We start from the raw sequence: 16,348 nt of genomic DNA on the forward strand, positions 1-16,348 counted from the left end.
AATATGAAAAAGATCTTTAGGGATTTTTATAACATAATGTCTTCCCCTATCAGGGCACTTTGGGAAGTGATTCTACCCTATCTTATACCATTCTCTAGTTTTTTCACATGTGTGGGTCATACCTACATAAAAAGATTGGATGGTCCTTGAGGAAAAAGGCTGCAGGGGGTATTCAGGAAGGACTAGCATCTGTGGTGTAAAGGCTTGCCAACCCCTTTCCAGGGCTGCTCATATACCTTTGGTGGCCTTGTGATTCACCCAACTCTGACCAGTGGCTTCAAGAGGTTCTAGCATGCACAGCAGCCACACCCAATAAACTGTCTCAGCATACAGGCTAAACCAAGCCTCAAATCTGTCAGTGACTTAGGGGAATGTCCATGTCAAGCATGCAAAGAATTTCCTTGGCAGAATGGGCAGATAAGAACAGTTTGTTTCAGTGGCCACGAAGGCAGCTGAAACAGGTGTTATAGAGCACTTAGAGCTTGGTCAAGCATCTGAGATGCCAAGGCCTTCCGCTGCATTCTGGGACATTGCCAGTTGTCCCGATTTTTGTCTTGCCAGTGGACTTCAAGCACTTGGGAAGAGAGAAGGAGGCTGATGACTCTGTGCCACTTTGCCTCTCTTAGATCTAATGCACAGGCAAGTCAAGATGTAACCTGTGATGGCATTGGTCCTCTTCAAAAACAAAGGACAAACGATAACACATTTTACAAGCTTAGTAAATACTTGCTGAATTGAAATGTATTTGGGATTCATTCCTGACTCCCGAACGAGAAGCCATTATTGTGATATCATATCATCATAGACCTGGATTTATGTACTGAATTATTTTGAATTGCTTATAGAGGAAGTGGAAATACCAGTGAAAAGGGCAGAGAAGGGAAAAGCAGCTGGACTAGATCAAGTACACAAAGAGGAAGACCATGCTGAAGGTGACACAGTTGTCAAAGAATTGAGAGATCCTCCATAGCTGAAAAAAGAGAGTATACCAATTAAATGGGAAAAAAGCTTAGACCTCATTGCTACCAAAAAGGTTACTGAGAGAATCAATAGCTAATAAACCCGTATATCTACTTTTCCGTCTACATATACGATTACTAGAATTGTTCACTGCTGTCATTGAAGAGATGCAGAAACTGAAGAAACGCAGAAATTACTGTTAGGTGGTGAGATTCGCCTGATACGCCTCTTTATGGGTAACATTGCGTTGATTGCATCAATCCTCTCAACGTTGCAGAGCCTCCTAAATGAAATCCAAAATAACCCAAGAGAAGCTTTTCCTGACTTCATTTGGGAAAAATCTTTAAAACAAGTGGATGGAAATTACCTGTTCAAACTAAGAAGCACAATAATATGAACTATTTACAGAAATTATTCATCAAGGTGTGGGTATATGATAAATAATAAAAATATGATAGACAGATAGATCTGCACAGACATTTCAGATAGACAGTGAGTAGAGAGGGTCTAGAGTTGAACAGGAGGAAGAGAATCGGCTGAATTGCCTTTGAGGAATTTTAACAACTCCAGCATTTTCCCCTAAAACAAAGTCCACTTTTTAATGCCAGGATTCTCCTGGTGATGGATCTTTGTTTCATGAGTCTCTATAGTCTCTGAAGAATTGAAGTTGAGGATAACCCAGAATAGAGTAGAGAGAGTGGCATGGTGCAGTGAGCTATCTGCAACATACTACAAACAAGGAATTAGAAATACAAGGCAGAAGATGGCGAAGTAGAAGCACGACCTTCCCGCGGCTCCAGCTTCTACCCTCCCCAATCCATGTAAAAAGGGGATTCTAAACAAACTTTGGAGCTGCAGAACCCACAAAATGACACAGAGAAGCTAACCTCCCGCTGAGGACAGCCCGGCAGGCCGGCAGGAATCCAGTGCAGCGCTCTGGGAGCCGAGCCCAGCCCCAAGCCGAGGCTTTAGCCCCAGGGCGGGCCTGACCAGCCACTGCCAGAGGGTCTCCAGATCAGCAGCAGCAGTGACAGTTTCCAGATTTATCAACACATAGATGCGAAGGATAAGGTGAGAGGCCAGTGCAATCTGGACTTTGGGACCCAGTAAGTGGGAGTGCATGGCTTTTACCCCAGGGGCGAGAAGCCGCTGAGACACCGGCACAGCCAGCCAGCGCCATGTGGTGGCTTCAGCTCCTGGCCTGCACAGTGTAGGGGGACCAAGCACCAGTCTGAGGGGTAATCGCTCTTGCTTTGACCTGCTTGGATCTGGATTGCAGTCTAGGGTGGAGGTTCTGGAGTGTATGTCCAGCTTGCCAGAGTGTGTGGAGACCTCAGAGAGGGCACCCATCTAATACCTGTGGCAGCTGAGAAAACCCCAGCATTTGGGACGAAAGCTCCCCCGTCTGGTGGCAGAGTCCTACTGTGGCAAAAAGCCCAAAAGTCAAGTAATTGAGTGGCAAAATGAGCAGGCAAAGGAAATAAAGCAGACAGAAGATCCCAACAATACACTCCTATTTGGGGGACAAAAAGGAGCAAAGCATGGAACAGGAAGAAAGCAGTGAGTGAAGTCAGAACTCCTGCACCAAAAGCTTCAAAGGAAAATACAAGCTGGTTACAGGCCATAGAGGACCTTAAGAAAGATTTTGAAAACCAAATAAGAGAAGTGGAGGAAAAATTGGGAAGAGAAATGAGAACAATGCAAGAAAATTATGAAATGAGAGTCAACAGCCTGACTGAGGAAAATAATCCCTTAAAAAACAGACTGACTCAAATGGCAAAGGAGGCCCAAAAAGGCAATGAGGAGAAAAATGCCTTAAAAAGCCAAATTTGCCAGATGGAAAAAGAATCTCAAAAACTCAATGAGGAGAATCATTGCTTCAGAATTAGATTGGAGCAAATGGAAGCTAATGACTTTATGAGAAATCAAGATGCTGTTAAACAGATCCAAACAAATGAAAGAATAGAAGGCAATGTGAAATATCTCATTGGGAAAAACCACTGACCTGGAAAATAGATCCAAGAGAGATCATTTAAAAATTATTGGACTGCCTGAAAGCCATGACCAAAGTAGGAACCTAGAAATCATTCTCCAGGAAGTTCTCAAAGAAAACTGCCCTGATGTTTTAGAACCAGAGGGCAGGATAGAGGTTGGAAGAATCCACCGATCACCTCCTGAAACAGATCCCAAAAAGAAAGCTCCTAGGAATATTATAGCCAGGTTCTGGAATTCCCAGATTAAGAAGAGAATATTATAAGCAGCCAGGAAAAAACAATTTGAATATTGTGGAAACACAATCAGGATAACCCAGGATCTGGCAGCTTCCACACTGAGGGATTGAAGGGTTTGGGATATCATATTCTGGAGGGCAAAGGAGCTGGGATTAAAACCAAGAGTCACCTACCCAGAAAAACTGAGTATCATGTTTCAGGGGAAAATATGGTCATTCAGTGGAATAGAGGACTTTCAAGCATTCTTGATGAAAAAACCAGAGTTGAATAGAAAATTTGACATTCAGATACAAGAAGCAAGAGAAGCATGAGAAGGTAAACAGGGAAAAGGAATCATAAGGAACTTATCAAAGTTGAACTATTAACATTCCTACATGGAAAAACAATAATCATAACTTATGAAACTTTTCTCAGTAGTTGAAGGGATTAGAAATATATATATATTTGTCTATATATGAGGGCATATGGGCATATGAATACATATGTGAATGTGTGTATATATGTTTACAGGTATACATAGATAGAGGACATAGGTCCAATTTAACAGGAAGGAATGATACTTAAAAGGTGAAATTAAGAGGTGCAAGGAATATAATGAGAGGAGATGGGGAGAGACAGAATGGGGTAAGCTATCTCATACAGAAGAGGCAAGGGAAAATGGTTACAATGGAGGGGAAGAATAGGAAGGCAAAAGGGAATGGGTCGACCTTATTCCCATTTAATTTGGCTTGAGGAGGGAGTGAAATACACACTAAATAGTGTATCTCACCCTCCAGGAGAATAGGGGGGGAAAGGGATAAGAGGGGAGATGATAGAGGGGAGGGTGGGGGACAAATGGGGAGAAAATTTGTAGCTCAAAATCTGGCAGAAACAGATGATGTAAATCAGAAGTTAATAAAGCGTTAAAAAAATTAAAAAAAAAAAAAGAAATACAAGGCAATATAACGATTGTCATTAAAGAAAATTGTGATCCAAAAAGAAGATGGGATAGCCCCAACAAGACAGTAATAGATGACCAATAGGCAATCTAAATGCTTCATTAGCATGGTCAGGATATGAAGAGAACTAAAGGGAGGCTCACAGCACGTTGGATGAAATCCCTGTGGCAAACTTTTGGGAGGATGTAGACAAGAGTCACCCTGGACAGGCAGGGTGGATGATGGTCTGCATTGTTGAGAAGAGTACTCACATCAGCAAGACACCAAACTTATCAGTGTATTGTTTTAAAGTAACATACACTCTCTTGACACTCCAGAGTCAGAGCCAGAAATTAACCCCTAATTCTTTTCAATTCAGCAAGTATTTACTGAGCTTAAGTAATGTGCTAGATGCTGTAGGAAATGCAAGAAAGTCTTTGTCCTTTAGAAGCATCCAATCTTTTTATGCAGACTTGACTTACATACATGAAAAAGCTAGAGAACAATACAAGGTAGGATATAGTCACTTCCTAAAATATAAGATACCAGCAACAAATATCAGACCAATAAGTACTATGAGAGATCAAGAAGTAGAGAGATTACCCTGGACTCTAGAAGTCAGGGGAGCTTCATGGAGGAGGTGGGACTTAATTGGGATCTTAAAGAATGAATATAAGTCAGATTCTTGTTTAACTGTTTTCTGGGAGGCTTGGATTTGAATCTCCCCTTGGGCACCATACTTACTGTCTGTGTGGCTTTGGGCCGACAACTGCAATGAGGCAAAGGATGATAATAAGAAATGCTGTATTGCGTAGTGGATGGAGAATTGGCCTTGGAGTCAGAAGTACCTGGGTTCAAGGCCTGTCTCAGACATATAGAATCATAGATCTATAATGGTCCTTAGAGGTTATTTAGAACAACCTCCTCACTTTACAAATGAACATTCAAGATCACACAGGAAGTAAGAAATAGAAAGAGGATCTGAACCCAGGTTTTCTTGACTCCAAGCCTAGTCCTTTTTTCTAATTTACCACACAAGCTTCACCCACATATTGTCTATGTGATCACGACCACCCTGATGGGTAACTGAGGACATCCTGACCTAATTCATTACATATAACCAGTTCCAGACCAGAGTATGCCTCACATCCTGTGCAGTCATGGACCAGTGCCATTTTGCCATCTGCCCTGAAGCTTTGTGTATAGCATTGCTTCACACATATAAATTTTCTACTTCTTAGCTCTTGGCACAGTAATCAAATCAGTTATTACCATTGCTTCTGGAAAGGGCCTGTCAGTTGACTGCCCTTTGCATCAACTCTCATTGCCCCTAAAATTCCCCGGACCAGGCATCGTTCCCTGACCCCTGCTACTTTATATGTGTTATCTCCTCCTATTAGAATATAAGCTTTTAGAGGGCTTAATCTTTAAATTTCTGTTCCTGGTGTGATATATCCAAATCTGTACCAAAAAAAACCCAAACCCAAAACTACTTGACGTTATGGAGTTACTCTGGGGGATGTTCCTTGTGAATCTTAAAGCCCTACATAAATTTGAGTTATTACTTATGATAATAAATACCATATAAATGTCATAGTTATTAATGATCTGAAAGAGTTAATTTACTCCTCAAATTTTTTTTAAATGTTATTCTTTAGAATTGGATCTATTATTACTGAGATTAAGAAAATGCTTCCTTAGTGTAAAATATTTGATTCATCCTAAGAAAACAGGAAGTGACCACAGGAAGTGACAGAGTACCTGTAGGAGGGTTGGCAGATTTGAATTTCAAGATTTCAAAGTATGACACTTTTACTAAATCACTCTTGTGATTTCCAAACACTTCCAGTTTAAGTTTTTTATACCATTGTCAGAAGACTTTTTATTATGACGAATAATCATTTTAATTTTTAATTATTGGCAGCTGCTTCGTCCAGAAGAGGTAGAAATTCTGGTCTGCGGGAGTCCTGACCTGGATATGCGTGCTCTGCAGAGAAATACTCAGTATGATGGCTATGTGAAAACTGACCTTACTATAAGGTAAGTGATTTCCCCTTCCCTAATATGATAAAGAAGATTATATCTCTGGGCAACATTTTTGGTGATGTTACGCTCATTGAGACACCAAAGGCTAGTCTGAGCCTTGTTAGCACAGATATTCTGGTGTGAGCATTTTAAAAGAGGAAGCACTTGGCACTCCTCAGAAGGATGGTGACAGCAGAGAAATTCATCACATAAATGAGCTGATAAAAATGGAAGTACAATTTTGGTCACAAAATATGCAAACGTGTATATATAATTTATATATGTAAAAAGATGAATAATTTTTAGTAACAATACTATAACTAGAAAACTTACATTTCATGAGAGAAAATTACTTTGGTACCACCCACGGCTGGACTATTTAGAAGTCATTTAAAGATCTACCAGAGAAATTTCCTTCATTTTTGACAGAACTATTTAATTAACTTAACCTTACATCAAGGGAATTACTCTGTTTGAAGGGATTTGTTTACCTCTTAAAACTGATTTTATTCTAGATTGCAGAATAACTGTTTTGGTGTTTTTAAAAACCTTTTTAAAAATGTTTTTTGTTATGATAGATACTTTTGGGATGTTGTGCTTGGGTTTCCTCTTGATCTTCAAAAGAAGTTACTACATTTTACCACAGGAAGTGACAGAGTACCTGTCGGAGGGATGGCAGATTTGAATTTCAAGATTTCAAAGCATGACACTTCTACTAACTGGTAAATTTTCAGTTTTATTTGTATTTTTATTCTACAAGATTGGAGTATTATCTTTTTTAAAAGTATATATTTCTTGGTGAAATACATCTTTTCGGCAGATTTTCTTTTTCTCCCTGTTCCTTCCATTTCTTCTTTAAATAAAAACTAGATATAAAAAAATTAATGATGAACATTTCTGACAAGTCACTAATGACAAATTGTCACTTTCTGAATATCCAAAAATCTCTGAGCAACAACAAAAAAAATTATTAAACCTGGCCCCCAGTTATTGGAAAAATCATTAGGAGACCTGCCAAATAGAAATTCCATTAAACCACTCAGTCAGAAGGTTATGGTAAGTCCAGAAGCCCAGCCCATGAAGCAGTGCTATAACCTTTCTGGGAGATGTAAGGTTGATCCAGTCAATCACAAAGGTTTCTGAAGAGTTGGAGGTACATGTGTGAGGTCACCTTTCAGCCCTGCTGCATTTTATACTGGTTCTCTCTTACACTACATTGAATGTTAGCTACTGACAGAACTCTAAATCCCATGATATTCCTAGTGTTGTTGCAGCATGGAACTTGGTCTCCTGCTGTTTGGATGAAATGTCCCTGTCAGGAGATAGAACACAATTAATAATATCATCCAGCTCTCGTTCCCTGCTTCAGAAATATTGTGTAAAATTTTTAGTTCATTCACTAGTATTGTTCATTAGTGCCTTAGCACAAGATTAATAATCAATGTGAAGGTCACCAATGTGGTAATAAAATCGGGAAGGCTGTGGAACAGTTGTCACCATCATCTTCATCATCATATTACTTGGAAGCTAGGAAACTTTAAAGTGATGTCTACATGTTCACCTTACAGTCACTTGTATGTATGTTGTTTTCAGTTTGAGAAAAATATGGAGATGGTATATTGTTATGATAGAAAGTAGAAATCTTTTTGACTTTTTTTTTAAGCTATTATGTTGTCCTTAGCTTATGAAGGTAAGCAGCATGGCATAAGAGAGTACCAGACTTGGAATAAGAAAGAACTTGGCCTCAAACTATACCTTGGTATTTTCTAACTTTGTAACTATGGTCAAGTCACTAAAACTTTCTGAGCCTCTGTTGCCTCATTTGCAAAACTGAACGAAACCATTGTTTGTGCTGCTGTCTTCACAGAGTTATTGTGAGGCTCAGATGAGATGATGTATGTAAAATGTTTTGAGAACTTTAACCAAGAGGCACATTTGGGTCTGCGTGATTTTATGAGCTACACCATTAGCATGTATTCATAAGGAACTAAATAATAATTATTTTATAAAGGACAAATTTTAAAGCCTTATAACAGAGGGTTTTTTTAAAATAATGTTGGGGATTAGCATGAGTTGAGGTTTGATTTACACAGGATCTCTACATTAAAATTACTTTGCTTTTCTCTTGTTAATTCTGTTCCCTAGTGGTTGTTTCAAGATCAGGGTTTAGACAAAGAGAGAAACAGAGAGAGAAAGACAGAGTTAGAGAGAGACTGCCCTTCAGAACTCTGAGCATTATACATTACATATTTGAACTGAGTTGAAAACAGAGTATTACTCATGACTCTGGGTTCCAAGTTCTAGAATCATATAAACTGGATCTAATTTAGTGGGGGAAGGAGGCATGAGGCAGTGGGCAGCAACAGCCAAGGAGGAAAAATACTCTGTTATTATCCATGTGCAGCATTGCCTGTAGGAAATCTCAGACTGTAAGTTAGATATAGCTCCAGGTCTCCATAGATATGGGTGAAAAGGTTCCCAGATCCCATATCAGAACACAAAGTCATGTATATTAGATAGCCTTTATTCCACCCCCAGTGAAAGTGTAAAACTACATAGAAGACATTCAGTATCTAGCAAACAAATTCTCCTCTCTCTCCAGTAAATCTTATCTCCCTCCAGGATCCTGATACACTCCACATTCATAAGAGAACCTTGTGGTTTGGATTCCTCTCAAAAGGAACATGAGCTTGGGGTTGTAAGGAAAGAAGCATTCCAGTGAGTCCCTCTTTCACTCTAAAGAACCCTACAAGCATATCCAGCCTTCTGGGACTACCCTAGGTTTAGTCTGCCCCAAAAGAGGAACACCCTTTGTGTTGCTAAAGAGACAACTCCTATTCCTTCAGATCTAAAATGTCCAAATAAGTCTCAGTAATGGTAGAGGACAAAGCCCAAGGCCCTTCTACCCACCATACCCTGCTGTTAATGCCTTGCTATTTCTCCAGCTTTAGGTACTAGGTATATGATTGTCTTCTTCCCAGAAAGCCAGAGATGTCTAGAAAATCATCCTCCTCATTGCTAAAAAGCTATATTCTGGATTGTGCTGCCTGTAAACTGCCCTCCAGAAGGCTGTAGTTCAAGAATTCTCAATATTATTCACATGGTTCCCCTCTCCCCATCTGCCAACTAAGTCTGAGAGATTGCAATATAGCCTTTCAGGACTGGACCAGGAACTAGAAGTCCAGAGACTCTCCTTGGGCCATGTGAGTGAGAATTCAAGCAATTTTCCTATGTACTTCTGCCCCAGAACAGCCATTTCACTGCTTCTAAGAAGAGAGAAAGGGGCAAGTCTATAATTTTAAAATTCCCATTTAGGTCAACAATAGTTGTCAAAAGAAGAATTGCAAAGTATTCACAACCATATGAAAAAAAATGCTCTAAATCACTGATTAGTAAAAGAAATGCAAATGAAAACAATCCTGAGATTTCACCTCATACCTGACAAAAAATGGCAACCATATTGGAGGGGTTGTAAAAAGATAAGCCCACAAATATATTGGTGGTAATGCTGTGAAATGGTGCAATCATTTTGGAAAGCAACTTGGAATTACTCAGAGTGACTAAAAATGTCCATAGCCTTTGGACCAGACACTCCATTACTGAGCTTACACCCAAAAAAAAGCTATCAGTCAGTAAAAAGAAAGTTTATATACTCCAAAATATTTGTAGCAGTACTTTTTGTTATAACTAAAAATTGCAAACAAACAAATCAAATGCCAGTCATTTGGGGAAAGGTTAAACAAATTGTGGCATATGAATGTAATGGAGTATTAATGAAATATAAAAAAACAATGTGTGTGATAAACACAAAGAAGCCTGGAAAAGATCTACCTGAAGTGATGGAGAATGAAGTAAGCAGAACCAAGAACACAATATACACAATGACTACAACAATGTAAATGGAAAGAACAACTACACACCAAAAAAAAAAATCAAAAGTAACTATAACAAAATTATGACGATCAAGTGGAACTCAAATGAAGAGATATGAGAATACACCCCCAGCCTACAGGGAGCTTTCAGACTTTTTTATGGATCAATCAGTTGTGCTGACTTTCTCTTCTTCTCTAAAAAAAATATTTGTCATACGGTATGGCTCTCCAGGAGGGGACAGGGGAGGGATACATGGGATACTATGATGATATAAGAAACAGAAAATATCAATGAAGACTCTTTTTAAAAAAAAAATAAAAGAAAACTTCCTCTTTATAGTCCATCACAAAGGACTAGTTTCTCTCAAAAACAGCTCATCCCTGAGGAGGCCGTCATTCATTCAAACTCTCTGAGATCCATCTTTCAGGGGGTGCATCTATACTCTCCATAGAACAGTATGAAGAGAAACCCCAGATAAATGCTCACCACCTGAATGCTTACCAAATTGATCAGGGAGCTCCCATCAAAACTTGATCCTTGACAAGAGAAAGAAGGAGTATCCTAGATTAACTACAGAAATACTAAATGAAGAAATGAGTCTTCAGGAAAAAAAAAAGAACCACAGAAGGAAGACAAAGTCTATGGTCTTTGAGAGCAAGATTATTTAAAAGTTGAGTGTATCAGATGCCTCTAAAATGTGTTCAGTACACCTATCTAAAATTCATGATTACCTCAGGAAACCCAGAAGGCATGGTATGATCACCTAACTTTATAAGAATGTGTTTGTGTGTGTGTGTGTACTAGCATTCATGGCAATCAGCAGTTTTGCTTTTTATTTTTAAAAAAATGGGTTACTCTAATTAAAACTTACCTTTTTTTTTAGGTTACCAGTGGCCCATACCTGCTTCAACCAACTTTGCCTGCCTCCTTATAAGAACAAAAAAGAGTTAAAGCAGAAACTGATCATTGGGATTTCAAATTCAGAAGGTTTTGGGCTGGAGTGACTTTGGACTTGAAATAAAGTATTTTTATATGTAGCATCCACTCTCTTCTCATTGTGCCTTTAACCTTTTCATGCTTCTGTCTTCAGCACTACAATAAGCTAAACGATTTTCAGATACTGACTTTTTTGATTATTAAAATGCGAAGGACATTTAATCTGCGTACAATTTTCAAAAAACAGAGACTTTGGCACAGGGAGGGGGTGGGGGGGAGTCAATAGGTAGCAACAGGATTTTTTTTTTAGGATCTCTTTTTATAGCACTTTACCAGTCTCCATAATTATGACACACATGTACCACTAGGGTATTGAAGTGCAATATTTACTGCATTTCTAGAATAGAACCCAGTGGCAGATTGTGTGTTATTAACACACAGTAGCAAAGCATATAGCTACAACACCATTAATATAAGGCCTGTAGCCATATTTTCATACAGAAGTGAACAATTTTAATTGCAACGGGAATTTACAGTGTTTTTAATATTCTGACTTTAGTTCTGTAAAGATTAAGCTGATTATTGAAAGTGTAAATAATTGCTTTGGGGGGAAATGGAATTTTTAATAGTGCTATTTGTTGCTAAAGATTTATTTTTACAAAATAAATTCAGGGTTTTAGATGTGTATACAGCTTTTACAAATCAACAGGGATGATTGTACAGGAATGTAACTTTTCAGACTAACTGGGCTTAAGATTATATGCATTCAAGTATTTAGGTATGTAACTATTAAAATTGGCAGGAAACCAGTTATTTTGAAGACCCCCTTATTTGTGTAATTATCATGTTTTGAAAAGCACCTGGATGTCAGAAAGTGAAGTCCAATCAAATTAGTTTTGAATGAAATAAATCCTAGAAAAGCACAAAATGAAAGAACTTTTCCTTTGAAAATTTGATTGATGGCCTGGGCTTACATCCAATCTTGTTTTTAATGGCCAGTAGTACTGGAACCAACTTCTGGAAAAATAGGTTTGGAATGCAGGACAAAATTGGGTGAACATATCATAGTTTCAATATTTGGGCCAAAGTAATTCATTTTCCCCTCAACAAATTCTAAATACAAAAGTTCAAAGTAGTATGTGAAAGAGCTGCATTTCATTTTATATAATAAGTGAAGCCGTTCTTTTAGCCAGTGATAGATTTTTCTTAAATTGACATTTATTTCTTGGAGACATTCCTAGCTTTTCTTCTGAAAACTCAGAAGCTATTATTGTTGCAATAACAATAAACGATGCCAGCATTTATTACCAGCAAATACTCTTTTTTAGATAAACTTTCCCCCTCTTTTTCTGAGTTTTGCTATCTCCTTGTTACATTCCCAGCAGCAGAATTTCAGCAAGAGTTGTAGAAATGAATAAGCTCATTCTTCTGAGATTTTGAAGCAACCAGTGTTTGGAGGAAAGGAAGGACCTGTTGTATGTACTTATCTCTCCTTCTGAAAGTGGCTCTGAAATACTTTGGGGATTTTAAGTGATCTCTAATGAATAGTGTCTTTACTAAGAAAATGTAGAGGCTAGAAAAGGTAGCAGACTAACTGATTTCGTTTAATTCATGTGCAAATAAAATTGCTTCTCCGTTGTGCTGCCTGAGCTAGACAGTGAGGTGTTTAAAGTAGGTTGATAATAACTAATAAGCACAAAAGAATTCTATGTAAGTAATCTGGTTTAAATGTTTAAGATGTAAACAAAGCTCTTATTTGATAAAGGTGATTTTTTGGTTTTTTTGTGCACGTTTAATGATGCGTCTATATACATCAATAGCTATGTCACTTTAGAAATATACAAACCTGTTGTTTTTAATGACTCATACCCACAATTAACTAGAAAATTTGTGTCTGTTATGAAAATGAAAACTACAACTGTTTTAATTACTAAATTGCACCTTGCCTTTATTTATTTATGCTCTCTCTGGTTTTAGTTTACAGTGTAATAATACCTCATTTTTTAAAAAAAACCACTGGTGTTCTACTTTGTTAATTTTCAATTGCCTAGTAAGTTCATGTAGTTACATTTTTATATATCTGTTGTTAATAAACACTTCAATTTTTGTATTTTCCATTGTAAATTAAAGTATTTCACAATATTTCTTAGTAATTATGAAATGTCTCTAGTTATTCTTTTTTTTTTTTTGTCTTGGCTTCATTATCCCGGTGATCACGATTTTCTAAAACTCCCTTTTTCATGCTAACCTGTATTGTGACAAGTTGTTCATGACTGGGCTTATTTTTTCACATATTAAAGATGTGTTGTCTTTCAGGCCTCATTCCTTTTTTCTAATGTACCATATCAGATCATTTAAAGGAGCAAACTTCAAATGTCTAGGATATCCCACATACTCTTCTCTGCCCTGACAATTCATCATCTCAGATCTGTATGTTTGCTAAAAAAAAAAAAAAAAACAAGCAAACTAGCTCAATATACATCATCATCAATATAAAAGAATATCTAAACATCAGCTAGTTTTCCACATCACCAACTATAAAAGAGTCAGTCACTCGAGAAAGGAAAGACAGTATTTGGTATAGATATTTACAAAGACATTAAACAATATAAAGACAACATCTGATCCTGCATACCATGCACAGAATCTGGGAATCTGACTTCCACTCCCTTGCCCACCATCCAATATTTGTTATGCTTAAAGGAAGGAGACATAGAATGTAAGAATGATTCTGGGTCATTCTTAAGTATTTTTAAATATATTACTTGGTGTGATTCTCATAACCATGCTCCAAGTTAGGCAGGATGATCTAATTTAACCATTAAGCACCTACTATGTTCAAGTCATTGTTTTATTCTCTAGGGAAACAAAGGTAAAAAACAGTTCTTGTCTTCAAGGAGCTTACATTCTATTGGAGATCCAACCGTGAACACAGTGAAATAAATGCAAATTAAATTGAAAGGACAAGAGCACAACTGGGAGATAAGGAATGGGTTCCCAAGAGCTAAGCTTTGAAGGGTACTGGAGATTCAAAGAAGCAGGACATGCATTCCAGGCATGGGGGACAGTAGACAGAATTCTGCATGTGGGGACTAGCAAAGAGGTCAGTTTGTTGTGAAAGAGGAGTGATGGTAAGAAATTGGAACAAGATTGTGGAGGTCTTCAAATGCCAAACTAAGTTTTTGTTCTAACCTAGAGGCAATAGAGAACCCCAGAAGACTTTTGCAAGTGAGAATGACATTGCCAGGCCTGTGCTTTACTAAGATCTTTGGCATGGAGGATGTACTGGAGGGTGAAAAAATTGGAAACCATGAGAACAATTATAAAGCTATTATAATACTTCAGGAGAGATGTGATGAATACATGAATTAGTGGGATGGCCATCTGAGTGGCAAGAAGGAAACTGGGGAGATATTGTCAGAGTAAAAGTGACAAGGTTGGCAACCAGAAAAAGGAAGCATCAACAATGACAGTTGAGTAACTGGGGAAATAGTGGTTTCCTCATAAAAAATCAGAAACTTTGGAAGAATTCGAAAGTATAGGGGACAAGATGAGTTCTATTTTGTATGTTGAGGCTGAGATGCCTATAAAATAGCAAGAAGAAATTGTCTAGTAAACAGTTGACAATGTGAGACAAGTAGGTTTGGGATAGAGTCATCTGAGTAGGAATGCCGATTGAAGCAATGGAAACTGATATGATCACCAAGAATAAATGCAGAAAGATATAAGAAGTGGTGCCAGGAAAAAGCGTTGAGAGACAGCCATGCTTAGTGGGTTGAAATTGGATGACCCAACAAAAGAGACAGAAGGAATAGTCCTATACGTAGGAAAGGGACAAGATGACAGATTGCTCTCCAGACTGGATGAATCAGTTCACAACTCCACCAACAATGCATTAGTGTTCCAATTTTTCCACATCCTCTCCAGCATTTGTCATTTTCCTGTTTTGTCATCATAGCCAGGCTGACTGGTAAGATGTGGCACCTCAGAGTTGTTTTGATTTGTATTTTTCTAATCACTAGTGATTTAGAGCATTTTTTCATATGCTTATAGATATCTTTAATTTCCTCCTCTGAAAACTGCCTGTTCATATCCTTTGACCATTTGTCAGTTGGGGAATGACTTGTATTCTTATAGATTTGACTCAATTCTCTGTATATTTTAGAAATGAGGCCTTTATCAGAGACATAGGTTGTAGAAATTCTTTCCCAATTTCCCACTTCCCTCTTAATCTTGGTTACATTGGCTTTGTTTGCACAGAAACTTTTCAATTTAATATAATCAAAATTATCCATTTTGGTCTCAGGCAAATCTTACCTTCTGCAAGAGGCCTTTCCAAGATCCCCTCTATGCTCGTGTCTTCCCTCTGAATTGACCTCAAATTTATCCTGCATATATCTCATATGTCTATGATTGTTTGCATGTTGTTATTGGCCCAGTAGAATATGAGCTCCTTTAGAACATTTCTGCCTATTTATATTTTCTATTTCTATTTTCACCCTTCTTTGCCCTCCTTTGCTTAAAACAACATAGCAACATGTATAGCAAAATATTAAGTGCTCATTGACTCCTTGGCTTAAAGTTCTTCTTTAAAATCCATAACCCAGGTCAAGTTCTCAAAGGGAGATAGCTTCCAGGATCCCGATAACTTTGGAGTAGTGGGATTATGAATGATCTACATTTTCCCTAAGGTAGCAGCTAAGAGGGGCCAGCTTGGCAGATCCCCCTTCTCTTGCACGGCTCTAATTCCTTATCTTTCTAGCCCATCACCTGCTTTATCTCCTAGTTATCTCAATTTGTTCTCTTCTTCATTCTTCTTCCACTAGAGCATTAGATTATAATGGAAGAAGTCTTTTATTGCTGGACTTCATAACACCAGCATCCCAGTCCTATTTTCTCCCCTCCCCCAGTCCAATGACCTTCATCAAATCACATCATTTTTATATCAACTTTGCCTTGTAAAAGTTATCAAGTCAGCTTTTGATAAATGGGATCAAAAATCTTCATCCTTATTTACTAAAATCAAGGCCATTTAAGGAAAAGATCAAAGATTTAGACCTGAAAGGGACCTTGGGGGTCTTCTTGTCCAACTCTTTTATTTTACAAATGAGGAAACAGAGATCAAGAGAGCTAAGAGGATTTTTCTCCCATCACCTAGGTGGGTTATGGTGGAGAAGAAATTTGGGCACAGATTCTCAGATTCTACACCCAGGACACTCTCCATTAAATCCCACTGATTCGTGCTGCATTGTCTCCCTTGTTCTCTCTTACAAAACTCTTCCAATCATCTCCCATTCTCTTCTTTCCTTCTTTCATTTAGTCTCAGACAAAGGGCTGGTCTTTTTGTGCCTTTGATACTATCTCTGCCTGTCTTCTCTTCCATCCTGTCCCCTTTCTCTTTCTCTC

General features: G+C 38.0%; 1 protein-coding gene across 1 annotated transcript in view; it reads left to right on the plus strand.

Annotated features, from left to right (window-relative positions):
* HECTD2 (HECT domain E3 ubiquitin protein ligase 2) overlaps positions 1–13,257 on the plus strand; it is a 127,475-nt gene extending 114,218 nt beyond the window's left edge. The window contains exons 20-22 of the mRNA XM_069099217.1: positions 6,033–6,148; positions 6,712–6,855; positions 10,890–13,257. Coding sequence (XP_068955318.1) covers positions 6,033–6,148; positions 6,712–6,855; positions 10,890–11,010 — 381 coding nt within the window. The 3' untranslated portion in view covers positions 11,011–13,257. The remainder of the gene's footprint in view (positions 1–6,032; positions 6,149–6,711; positions 6,856–10,889) is intronic.
* The last annotated feature ends 3,091 nt before the right edge of the window (positions 13,258–16,348 follow it).

This window comes from Petaurus breviceps, unplaced genomic scaffold, assembly GCF_028583685.1.
Source record: "Petaurus breviceps papuanus isolate PSGF00001 unplaced genomic scaffold, PetGlider_PUasm1.0 37, whole genome shotgun sequence".
NCBI lineage: Eukaryota > Metazoa > Chordata > Mammalia > Diprotodontia > Petauridae > Petaurus > Petaurus breviceps.